At 52.1% G+C, this 12,648-nt stretch overlaps 1 protein-coding gene across 1 annotated transcript in view; it reads right to left on the bottom strand.

Moving 5' to 3' along the window:
• Positions 1 to 1,118: 1,118 nt before the first annotated feature.
• The window catches only part of LOC109876997 (trichohyalin), a 34,171-nt gene continuing 22,641 nt past the window's right edge, over positions 1,119 to 12,648 (bottom strand). Inside the window, exons 15-22 of the mRNA XM_031821316.1 lie at positions 8,277 to 8,407; positions 7,874 to 7,971; positions 7,519 to 7,748; positions 7,293 to 7,470; positions 5,000 to 5,117; positions 2,846 to 2,953; positions 2,171 to 2,517; positions 1,119 to 1,363 (exon numbers count right to left, since the gene is read on the bottom strand). Of these exons, the coding sequence (XP_031677176.1) occupies positions 1,270 to 1,363; positions 2,171 to 2,517; positions 2,846 to 2,953; positions 5,000 to 5,117; positions 7,293 to 7,470; positions 7,519 to 7,748; positions 7,874 to 7,971; positions 8,277 to 8,407 (1,304 nt within the window). The 3' untranslated portion in view covers positions 1,119 to 1,269. The remainder of the gene's footprint in view (positions 1,364 to 2,170; positions 2,518 to 2,845; positions 2,954 to 4,999; positions 5,118 to 7,292; positions 7,471 to 7,518; positions 7,749 to 7,873; positions 7,972 to 8,276; positions 8,408 to 12,648) is intronic.

The following is a 12,648-nucleotide window of genomic DNA, read 5'->3' on the forward strand; positions in this document are numbered from 1 at the left end:
GTTCAGGAAACAGCCCCCCTCCAGTATCTGAACAGTCACCTGGTTCGGGGAACAGCCCCCCTCCAGTATCTGAACAACAGTCACCTGGTTCAGGAAACAGCCCCCCTCCAGTATCTGAACAACAGTCACCTGGTTCAGGAAACAGCCCCCCTCCAGTATCTGAACAGTCACCTGGTTCGGGGAACAGCCCCCCCTCCAGTATCTGAACAACAGTCACCTGGTTCGGGGAACAGCCCCCCTCCAGTATCTGAACAACAGTCACCTGGTTCGGGAAACAGCCCCCCTCCAGTATCTGAACAACAGTCACCTGGTTCGGGAAACAGCCCCCCCTACAGTATCTGAACAACAGTCACCTGGTTCGGGGAACAGCCCCCCTCCAGTATCTGAACAACAGTCACCTGGTTCGGGAAACAGCCCCCCCTACAGTATCTGAACAGTCACCTGGTTCGGGGAACAGCCCCCCTCCAGTATCTGAACAGTCACCTGGTTCGGGAAACAGCCCCCCCTACAGTATCTGAACAGTCACCTGGTTCGGGGAACAGCCCCCCCTACAGTATCTGAACAACAGTCACCTGGTTCGGGGAACAGCCCCCCCTACAGTATCTGAACAGTCACCTGGTTCGGGGAACAGCCCCCCTCCAGTATCTGAACAACAGTCACCTGGTTCGGGAAACAGCCCCCCTCCAGTATCTGAACAACAGTCACCTGGTTCGGGAAACAGCCCCCCTCCAGTATCTGATACAACAGTCACCTGGTTCGGGAAACAGCCCCCCCTACAGTATCTGAACAGTCACCTGGTTCGGGAAACAGCCCCCCCTCCAGTATCTGAACAACAGTCACCTGGTTCGGGAAACAGCCCCCCCTACAGTATCTGAACAGTCACCTGGTTCGGGGAACAGCCCCCCTCCAGTATCTGATACAACAGTCACCTGGTTCGGGAAATAGCCCCCCTACAGTATCTGAACAGTCACCTGGTTCGGGAAACAGCCCCCCTCCAGTATCTGATACAACAGTCACCTGGTTCGGGAAACAGCCCCCCCTACAGTATCTGAACAGTCACCTGGTTCGGGAAACAGCCCCCCTCCAGTATCTGAACAACAAACCATAGACAGCAGAGTAGATATCAATAAAATATTTTATTCCACATTATAGATTATAATTTTATAACATTTGCATTGAACATAGTTTTGGTCTGTCAGGTGTTTGTTTAAAGCTGAGTGTGTTGTACGGGTGTGTAGAGGTCACCTGTGTGTGGTGTGGGGTGTGTGTTCAGAAGGAGAAGTACTTTGTGTACCAATCCTGCCTCTGAGGGTCCCGCCCCTCTGCCCCCTGGCCACTCCCCCTCTGCTCCAAATATGGGCTCCTGGGAACACAGGAAGCACATTTTAGACTGCTGGGGGACAGACAGACAAACAGACAGACAGACAAAGAGACAGACAAACAGACAGACTGACAGAGAGACAAACAGACAAAGAGTCAGACAGACAGACTGACAGAGAGAGAGTCAGACAGACAGAGAGAGAGACAAACAGACAGACTGACAGAGAGACAAACAGACAGACAGACTGACAGAGAGAGAGTCAGACAGACAGACTGACAGAGAGAGAGTCAGACAGACAGACAGAGAGAGAGACAGACAGACAGACTGACAGAGAGACAGACAGACAGACAGAGAGAGAGTCAGACAGACAGACAGAGAGAGAGAGAGTCAGACAGACAGACAGAGAGAGAGACAGACAGACAGAGAGAGAGACAGACAGACAGACAAACAGACAAAGAGACAGACAGACAGACTGACAGACAGACTGACAGAGAGTCAGACAGACAGAGAGAGAGTCAGACAGACAGACAGACAGAGAGAGAGTCAGACAGACAGAGAGAGTCAGACAGACGGAGAGAGAGTCAGTCAGACAGACAGAGAGAGAGTCAGACAGACAGACTGACAGAGAGAGAGTCAGACAGACAGACTGACAGAGAGAGAGTCAGACAGACAGACTGACAGAGAGAGAGTCAGACAGACAGACAGAGAGAGAGTCAGACAGACAGACAGAAGGAGACAGACAACTATGGGATGATATTCTTAGACAGACAGAGAAGGACATTGGGCTTTGTGAAGGAACACAGACAGTGCTATTGGCTGTGCTGTTTCCATAGATACAGTATCTGTTACCTGGTTGACTGGCTGTTCAGGTGTGGGCGGAGCTCCTGCGAGGGTGAGGTGACGTGTCGAATCCCGTGTCGAGGCTCGGGGAGGGAGGATGGACAGAGGGGGAGGGGGGTGGTGGGAGCAGGGGGGAGAGGAGTGGGGGTACGAGAGAGAGGGCCGCGACCGCTGGGATCCAAACTGGGAGACCTGGGAGTACGGGGGAGGGAGGAACGGGGGAGAGAGGAGGAGGGGGAGGGATGTTGGGGGAGGCAGGGGGAGGGGGTGTCGTGGGGGAGGAGGACGCTCCTCTCATAGGCGCTGAGGTTTGGAACGCTGGTGACGCGGGGCGGAGACTCCTCCACACGCTTCCTCTGAAACGTCATGACGACAACATTCATACAACACAGTGAAACATTAGTTAATCCCACCAATACAACACTAGTTAATCCCACCAATACAACACAGTGAAACACTAGTTAATCCCACCAATACAACACTAGTTAATCCCACCAATACAACACTAGTTAATCCCACCAATACAACACAGTAAAACACTAGTTAATCCCACCAATACAACACTAGTTAATCCCATCAATACAACACTAGTTAATCCCACCAATACAACACAGTAAAACACTAGTTAATCCCACCAATACAACACAGTGAAACACAAAGACAACAGAGGAGTGTGTGTGTCACCCTCATAGTTGGTGTAACGATCCCGGGGTGTGGCCTGTTGTCATGGAGCCTGAGGGTTCCGTTGTCCCCGGCAACCGGAGGATGAAGCTGCAGCTGATGTCGTTCCTCCTGGAGAAACAATGAGACATCAGGTGTGTGTGGTAGGAGTAGGGTAGGAGTGGGGTAGGAGTAGGGGGTTGGAGTGGGGTAGGAGTAGGGTAGGAGTAGGGTTGGAGTGGGGTAGGAGTAGGGTTGGAGTGGGGTAGGAGTAGGGTTGGAGTGGGGTGTAGGAGTAGGGTTGGAGTGGGGTTGGAGTAGGGTTGGAGTGGGGTAGGTGTGGGGTAGGAGTAGGGTTGGAGTAGGGTTGGAATGGGGTAGGAGTGGGGGGTAGCTGTTTGTGGGGTAGGTGTGGGGTAGCTGTTTGTGGGGTAGGAGTGGGGGGTAGCTGTTTGTGGGGTAGGAGTGGGGTTGGAGTGTGGGGTAGGAGTGGGGGGTAGCTGTGTGTGGGGTAGGAGTGGGGGGTAGCTGTGTGTGGGGGAGGAGTGGGGTAGGGTGGGGGGTAGCAGAGTGTGGGGTAGGAGTGGGGGGTAGCTGTGTGTGGGGGTAGGTGTGGGGTAGTGGGGTAGGTGTGTGGGGTAAGAGTGTGGGGGTAGGTGTGTGTAGTGTAGGAGTGGGGTATAGATGTGTGGGGTAGGTGTGTGTGGGGTAGGTTTTTGTGGGGTAGGTGTTTGAGGGGTAGGAGGGGGTAGGTGGGTATGGGGTAGGTGTGGGGGGTAGGTGTGTGTTAGGTGTGGGGGTAGGAATGGGGTAGGTGTGGGGGGTAGGAGTGTGTGGGGTAGGAGTGTGGGGTAGGTGTGTGGGGTAGGTAGGGGGTATGTGTGTGGGGGTAGGTGTGTGTTAGGTGTGTGGGTAGGAATGTGGGGTAGGAGTGTGTGGTGTAGGTGTGTGTGGGGTAGGAGTGTGTGGGTAGGAATGTGGGGTGGGAGTGTGTGGGGTAGATGTGTGTGGGGTAGGTGTGTGGTAGATGTGTGTGGGGTAGGTGTGTGGGGTAGCTGTTTGTGGGGTTGGAGTGGGGGGGGTAGGTGTGTGGGGTAGCTGTTTGTGGGGTAGGAGTGGGGGGTAGCTGTTTGTGGGGTTGGAGTGGGGGGGTTAGGTGTGTGTGGGGTAGGAGTGCAGTAGGAGTGGGGGGTAGCTGTGTGTGGGGTAGTGGGGTAGGTGTGTGGGGTAGGAATGGGGTAGGGGTAGCAGTGTGTGGGGTAGGAGTGGGGGGTAGCTGTGTGTAGTGTAGGAGTGGGGTATAGATGTGTGGGGTAGGCACGTATGGGGTAGAAGTGGGGTAGGTGTGTTAGGTGTGTGTGTGTTAGGTGTGTGGGGTAGGAATGGGGTAGGTTTTTGTGGGGTAGGAGGGGGTAGGTGTGGGGGGTAGGTGTGGGGGTAGGAATAGGGTAGGTGTGGGGGGTAAGAGTGTGTGGGGTAGAGGTGTGGGGTAGGTGTGGGGTTAGGAGTGGGGTAGGTAGGGGGTATGTGTGTGGGGGTAGGAGTGGGGTAGGTGTGTGTTAGGTGTGTGGGTAGGAATGTGGGGTAGGAGTGTGTGGGTAGGAATGTGGGGTAGGAGTGTGTGGTAAGTGTGTGTGTGTTGGTGTGTGGGGTAGGTAGGTGTGGGGGTAGGTGTGTGTGTGAGTGTGGGGTAGGTGTGTGAGTGAGTGTGGGGTAGGTGTGTGTGCGGTAGGTGTGTGAGTGAGTGAGTGTGAGGTAGGTGGAGTAGGTGTGTGTTGGTGTGTGGGGTAGGCAGGTGTGGGGGTTAGGTGTGTGTGTCTGAGTGTGGGGTAGGTGTGTGTGCAGTAGGTGTGAGGTAGGTGGGTAGGTGTGTGTGGTAAGTATGTGTGTGGGGTAGGTAGGTGTGTGTGTGAGTGTGGGGTAGGTGTGTGTGCGGTAGGTGTGTGTGAGTGAGTGTGGGGTAGGTGTGTGTGCGATAAGTGTGTGTGAGTGTGGGGTAGGTGTGTGTGCGGTAGGTGTGTGTGAGTGAGTGTGGGGTAGGTGTGTGTGCGGTAGGTGTGTGATTGAGTGTGGGGTAGGTGTGTGTGCGGTAGGTGTGTGAGTGAGTGTGGGGTAGGTGTGTGTGTGTGTGTGTGTGTGTGCGGTAGGTGTGTGAGTGAGTGTGGGGTGTGTTCTTACCACCAGGCGTTTGATGAGCTGGTTCCTCTCAGTGAGTCTCTCCTGTAGTCTCCCCATCTGGAGATCATCACAGAGAGGAACCTCCCTCCTCCTGCACCTCTCCTCACGCTCCCGCAACCTGGGAACACACACACGTTAACCCCACCCCTCTCCTCCTCCAGCCTGGGAACACACACACGTTAACCCCACCCCTCTCCTCCTGCTGGGAACACACGTTAACCCCACCCCTCTCCTCCTGCTGGGAACACACGTTAACCCCACCCCTCTCCTCCTGCTGGGAACACACGTTAACCCCACCCCTCTCCTCCTGCTGGGAACACACGTTAACCCCACCCCTCTCCTCCTGCTGGGAACACACATTAACCCCACCCCTCTCCTCCTGCTGGGAACACACATTAACCCCACCCCTCTCCTCCTGCTGGGAACACACATTAACCCCACCCCTCTCCTCCTGCTGGGAACACACGTTAACCCCACCCCTCCTGATGGGGACACACGTTAACCACACCCCTCTCCTCCTGCTGGGAACACGTTAACCACACCCCCCTCCTCCTGATGGGTACACGTTAACCACACCCCTCTCCTCCTGATGGGCACACGTTAACCACACCCCTCTCCTCCTGCTGGGAACACACGTTAACCACACCCCTCTCCTCCTGCTGGGAACACACATTAACCCCACCCCTCCTGATGGGAACACTTTAACCCCACCCCTCTCCTCCTGATGGGTACACGTTAACCCCACCCCTCTCCTCCTGCTGGGAACACGTTAACCCCACCCCTCTCCTCCTGCTGGGAACACGTTAACCACACCCCCCTCCTCCTGATGGGAGCACACATCAACCACACCCCTCTCCTCCTGCTGGGAACACACATTAACCCCACCCCTCTCCTCCTGCTGGGAACACACATTAACCACACCCCTCTCCTCCTGATGGGAGCACACATTAACCACACCCCTCTCCTCCTGATGGGAGCACACATTAACCCCACCCCTCTCCTCCTGATGGGTACACGTTAACCCAACCCCTCTCCTCCTGATGGGCACACATTAACCACACCCCTCTCCTCCTGCTGGGAACACACGTTAACCACACCCCTCTCCTCCTGCTGGGAACACGTTAACCCCACCCCTCTCCTCCTGATGGGCACACATTAACCACACCCCTCTCCTCCTGCTGGGAACACACGTTAACCACACCCCTCTCCTCCTGCTGGGAACACATTAACCACACCCCTCTCCTCCTGATGGGAACACACGTTAACCACACCCCTCTCCTCCTGCTGGGAACACACGTTAACCCCACCCCTCTCCTCCTGCTGGGAACACATTAACCCCACCCCTCTCCTCCTGATGGGTACACATTAACCACACCCCTCTCCTCCTGATGGGCACACGTTAACCACACCCCTCTCCTCCTGCTGGGAACACATTAACCCCACCCCTCTCCTCCTGATGGGATCACATTAACCACACCCCTCTCCTCCTGATGGGAACACACGTTAACCACACCCCTCTCCTCCTGCTGGGAACACATTAACCCCACCCCTCTCCTCCTGATGGGTACACGTTAACCACACCCCTCTCCTCCTGATGGGAACACATTAACCACACCCCTCTCCTCCTGCTGGGAACACGTTAACCCCACCCCTCTCCTCCTGCTGGGAACACATTAACCCCACCCCTCTCCTCCTGATGGGTACACGTTAACCACACCCCTCTCCTCCTGATGGGTACACACGTTAACCACACCCCTCTCCTCCTGATGGGAACACGTTAACCCCACCCCTCTCCTCCTGCTGGGAACACACGTTAACCCCACCCCTCTCCTCCTGCTGGGAACACACATTAACCCCACCCCTCTCCTCCTGCTGGGAACACACGTTAACCCCACCCCTCTCCTCCTGCTGGGAACACATGTTAACCCCACCCCTCTCCTCCTGCTGGGAACACATGTTAACCACACCCCTCTCCTCCTGATGGGAAAACATGTTAACCCCACCCCTCTCCTCCTGCTGGGAACACATGTTAACCCCACCCCTCTCCTCCTGCTGGGAACACACGTTAACCCCACCCCTCTCCTCCTGCTGGGAACACACGTTAACCCCACCCCTCTCCTCCTGCTGGGAACACACGTTAACCCCACCCCTCTCCTCCTGCTGGGAACACATGTTAACCCCACCCCTCTCCTCCTGCTGGGAACACATGTTAACCACACCCCTCTCCTCCTGCTGGGAACACATGTTAACCACACCCCTCTCCTCCTGCTCCACACTCCAGTGTGTTACTCACTCTGTCTCCAGGGCCACTATGCGAGTCTGTAGCTCTGCCTGACAGCTGCTGTATTCACACACCAGACTCTGCATCGCTCTCCTGTGCTCTCTCTTCACTTCCTCTCTCCTCTCCTCCTCCTCCTCCTCCTTCCTCCTCTTCTCCTCCTCCTCCGCCTTCCTTCTCTTCTCCTCGTCCACCTTCCTCTTCTCCTCAACCTCGGCCTCTCTCCTCTTCACCTCCTCTCTCCTGTTCTCCTCCTCCGTCCTCTTCTCCTCATCCCTCCTCTTCTCCTCCATCTCTCTTCGCGCCTCCTCTTCTCTCATCTCTTCTTCTCTCTGTTCCTCCCGTTGTTTCTGAGCCTCTTCCAGTTTCTCCACCTCTTCTCTCAGTCTGTCCACCTCCACTCTCAGTCGTTGGGCTTCCTCCTCTCTCTCCTTCTGCTCTCTTTCTCTTCCCATCGCCTCCTCTCCCGACCTGGAAGAGTAGAGAGGAAGAGTAGAGAGGAAGAGTAGAGAGGACAGAAAGGGGATAAGATGAGGAGGTGTGTGTGTGTGTGTCTGTGTCTGTGTCTGTGTGTGTGTCTGTGTGTGTGTGTGTACCTCAGTACAGTGTTTTCCCTCTGTAGTTCCAGAACAGCACAGCGACTCTCATCCAGCTGACGCTCAAACACCTGGTACTGATTCTGCTGCTTCAAGTCCTACACACACACACACACACACACACACACACACACACACAGACACACACACACACACACACACACACACACACACACACACACACACACACACACACACACACACACACACACACACACACACAGAGAGATAGTCAGTTCCCAATTTAATAGTGTGTGTGTGTGTGTGTGTTACCTGTTGCAGGGCCATCATCTCTGTGTGTGTGTGTGTGTGTGTTTGTGTGTGTGTGTGTTACCTGTTGCAGGGCCATCATCTCTGTGTGTGTGTGTGTGTGTGTGTGCTTGTGTGTGTGTGTGTGTGTTACCTGTTGCAGGGCCATCATCTCTGTGTGTGTGTGTAGTTCCGTCTGCAGGTCTTCAATGTGTTTCATGTGTCTCTGGGTCAACTGTCTACTCCACTCTGTGTACTGCTGGCTCAGCTCTGTACCCTGCTTATCTAGACACATCATCATCATCATCATCATCATCCCCACCATCATCATCATCACCATCACCATCATCATCCCCATCATCATCACCATCACAACCATCATCATAACCACCACCATTATCATTACCATCATCATCATCACCACCACCATCATCACCACCATTATCATTACCATCACCATCATCACCACCACCATCATCATCATCACCATCAGCACAACCATCATCACCACCATTATCATTACCATCATCACCACCATCATCACCATCAGCACAACCACCATCATCATCACCACCATCATCATCAACACCATCACCATCATCATCACAGACAAACATAATGTAACAGGTGTAGTGTGTTACCTAGCTGTAACAGGTGTAGTGTGTGTTACCTAGCTGTAACAGTGTAGTGTGTGTTACCTAGCTGTAACAGGTGTAGTGTGTGTTACCTAGCTGTAACAGGTGTAGTGTGTGTTACCTAGCTGTAACAGGTGCAGTGTGTGTTACCTAGCTGTAACAGGTGTAGTGTGTGTTACCTAGCTGTAACAGGTGCAGTGTGTGTTACCTAGCTGTAACAGGTGTAGTGTGTTACCTAGCTGTAACAGGTGCAGTGTGTGTTACCTAGCTGTAACAGGTGCAGTGTGTTACCTAGCTGTAACAGGTGCAGTGTGTTACCTAGCTGTAACAGGTGTAGTGTGTTACCTAGCTGTAACAGGTGTAGTGTGTTACCTAGCTGTAACAGGTGTAGTGTGTTACCTAGCTGTAACAGGTGTAGTATGTTACCTAGCTGTAACAGGTGTAGTGTGTGTTACCTAGCTGTAACAGGCGCAGTGTGTGTTACCTAGCTGTAACAGGTGTAGTGTTACCTAGCTGTAACAGGTGCAGTGTGTGTTACCTAGCTGTAACAGGTGTAGTGTGTTACCTAGCTGTAACAGGTGTAGTGTATTACCTAGCTGTAACAGGTGTAGTGTGTGTTACCTAGCTGTAACAGGTGTAGTGTGTGTTACCTAGCTGTAACAGGTGCAGTGTGTGTTACCTAGCTGTAACAGGTGCAGTGTGTTACCTAGCTGTAACAGGTGTAGTGTGTGTTACCTAGCTGTAACAGGTGTAGTGTGTTACCTAGCTGTAACAGGTGCAGTGTGTGTTACCTAGCTGTAACAGGTGTAGTGTGTTACCTAGCTGTAACAGGTGCAGTGTGTTACCTAGCTGTAACAGGTGCAGTGTGTATTACCTAGCTGTAACAGGTGTAGTGTGTGTTACCTAGCTGTAACAGGTGTAGTGTGTGTTACCTAGCTGTAACAGGTGCAGTGTGTGTTACCTAGCTGTAACAGGTGCAGTGTGTTACCTAGCTGTAACAGGTGTAGTGTGTGTAGTCTGTTCCTCTCGGTCTGCAGTTCCTCCTGAGCTAGCTGTAACAGGTGCAGTGTGTTACCTAGCTGTAACAGGTGTAGTGTGTGTTACCTAGCTGTAACAGGTGCAGTGTGTTACCTAGCTGTAACAGGTGTAGTGTGTTACCTAGCTGTAACAGGTGTAGTGTGTGTTACCTAGCTGTAACAGGTGTAGTGTGTGTTACCTAGCTGTAACAGGTGTAGTGTGTTACCTAGCTGTAACAGGTGTAGTGTGTGTTACCTAGCTGTAAACAGGTGTAGTGTGTTACCTAGCTGTAACAGGTGCAGTGTGTTACCTAGCTGTAACAGGTGCAGTGTGTGTAGTCTGTTCCTCTCGGTCTGCAGTTCCTCCTGAGCTAGCTGTAACAGGTGTAGTGTATTACCTAGCTGTAACAGGTGTAGTGTGTGTTACCTAGCTGTAACAGGTGTAGTGTGTTACCTAGCTGTAACAGGTGCAGTGTGTTACCTAGCTGTAAACAGGTATAGTCTGTTACCTAGCTGTAACAGGTGTAGTGTGTGTTTACCTAGCTGTAACAGGTGTAGTGTGTTACCTAGCTGTAACAGGTGCAGTGTGTTACCTAGCTGTAACAGGTGCAGTGTGTGTTACCTAGCTGTAACAGGTGTAGTGTGTTACCTAGCTGTAACAGGTGCAGTGTGTGTTACCTAGCTGTAACAGGTGTAGTGTGTGTTACCTAGCTGTAACAGGTGCAGTGTGTGTTACCTAGCTGTAACAGGTGTAGTGTGTTACCTAGCTGTAACAGGTGCAGTGTGTGTTACCTAGCTGTAACAGGTGCAGTGTGTTACCTAGCTGTAACAGGTGCAGTGTGTTACCTAGCTGTAACAGGTGTAGTGTGTTACCTAGCTGTAACAGGTGTAGTGTGTTACCTAGCTGTAACAGGTGTAGTATGTTACCTAGCTGTACAGGTGTAGTGTGTGTTACCTAGCTGTAACAGGCGCAGTGTGTGTTACCTAGCTGTAACAGGTGTAGTGTTACCTAGCTGTAACAGGTGCAGTGTGTGTTACCTAGCTGTACAGGTGTAGTGTGTTTACCTAGCTGTAACAGGTGTAGTGTGTTACCTAGCTGTAACCGGTGTATGTGTGTTACCTAGCTGTAACAGGTGTAGTGTGTTGTTACCTAGCTGTAACAGGTGCAGTGTGTGTTACCTAGCTGTAACAGGTGCAGTGTGTTACCTAGCTGTAACAGGTGTAGTGTGTGTTACCTAGCTGTAACAGGTGTAGTGTGTTACCTAGCTGTAACAGGTGCAGTGTGTGTTACCTAGCTGTAACAGGTGTAGTGTGTTACCTAGCTGTAACAGGTACAGTGTGTTACCTAGCTGTAACAGGTGAAGTGTGTATTACCTAGCTGTAACAGGTGTAGTGTGTGGTACCTAGCTGTAACAGGTGTAGTGTGTGTTACCTAGCTGTAACAGGTGCAGTGTGTGTTACCTAGCTGTAACAGGTGCAGTGTGTTACCTAGCTGTAACAGGTGTAGTGTGTGTAGTCTGTTCCTCTCGGTCTGCAGTTCCTCCTGAGCTAGCTGTAACAGGTGCAGTGTGTTACCTAGCTGTAACAGGTGTAGTGTGTGTTACCTAGCTGTAACAGGTGCAGTGTGTTACCTAGCTGTAACAGGTGTAGTGTGTTACCTAGCTGTAACAGGTGTAGTGTGTTACCTAGCTGTAACAGGTGTAGTGTGTGTTACCTAGCTGTAACAGGTGTAGTGTGTGTTACCTAGCTGTAACAGGTGTAGTGTGTGTTACCTAGCTGTAACAGGTGTAGTGTGTTACCTAGCTGTAACAGGTGTAGTGTGTGTTACCTAGCTGTAACAGGTGTAGTGTGTTACCTAGCTGTAACAGGTGCAGTGTGTTACCTAGCTGTAACAGGTGCAGTGTGTGTAGTCTGTTCCTCTCGGTCTGCAGTTCCTCCTGAGCTAGCTGTAACAGGTGTAGTGTGTGTTACCTAGCTGTAACAGGCGTAGTGTGTGTGTTACCTAGCTTGTAACAGGTGTAGTGTATTACCTAGCTGTAACAGGTGTAGTGTGTGTTACCTAGCTGTAACAGGTGTAGTGTGTTACCTAGCTGTAACAGGTGCAGTGTGTTACCTAGCTGTAACAGGTATAGTGTGTTACCTAGCTGTAACAGGTGTAGTGTGTGTTACCTAGCTGTAACAGGTGTAGTGTGTTACCTAGCTGTAACAGGTGCAGTGTGTTACCTAGCTGTAACAGGTGCAGTGTGTGTTACCTAGCTGTAACAGGTGTAGTGTGTTACCTAGCTGTAACAGTGTAGTGTGTGTTACCTAGCTGTAACAGTGTAGTGTGTGTTACCTAGCTGTAACAGGTGTAGTGTGTGTTACCTAGCTGTAACAGGTGTAGTGTGTGTTACCTAGCTGTAACAGGTGCAGTGTGTGTTACCTAGCTGTAACAGGTGTAGTGTGTGTTACCTAGCTGTAACAGGTGCAGTGTGTGTTACCTAGCTGTAACAGGTGTAGTGTGTTACCTAGCTGTAACAGGTGCAGTGTGTGTTACCTAGCTGTAACAGGTGGCAGTGTGTTACCTAGCTGTAACAGGTGCAGTGTGTTACCTAGCTGTAACAGGTGTGGTGTGTTACCTAGCTGTAACAGGTGTAGTGTGTTACCTAGCTGTAACAGGTGTAGTATGTTACCTAGCTGTAACAGGTGTAGTGTGTGTTACCTAGCTGTAACAGGCGCAGTTTGTGTTACCTAGCTGTAACAGGTGTAGTGTTACCTAGCTGTAACAGGTGCAGTGTGTGTTACCTAGCTGTAACAGGTGTAGTGTGTTACCTAGCTGTAACAGGTGTAGTGTGTTACCTAGCTGTAACAGGTGTAGTGTGTGTTACCTAGCTGT

The sequence above is a fragment of the Oncorhynchus kisutch genome, unplaced genomic scaffold, assembly GCF_002021735.2.
Source record: "Oncorhynchus kisutch isolate 150728-3 unplaced genomic scaffold, Okis_V2 scaffold3960, whole genome shotgun sequence".
NCBI classification, from domain to species: domain Eukaryota; kingdom Metazoa; phylum Chordata; class Actinopteri; order Salmoniformes; family Salmonidae; genus Oncorhynchus; species Oncorhynchus kisutch.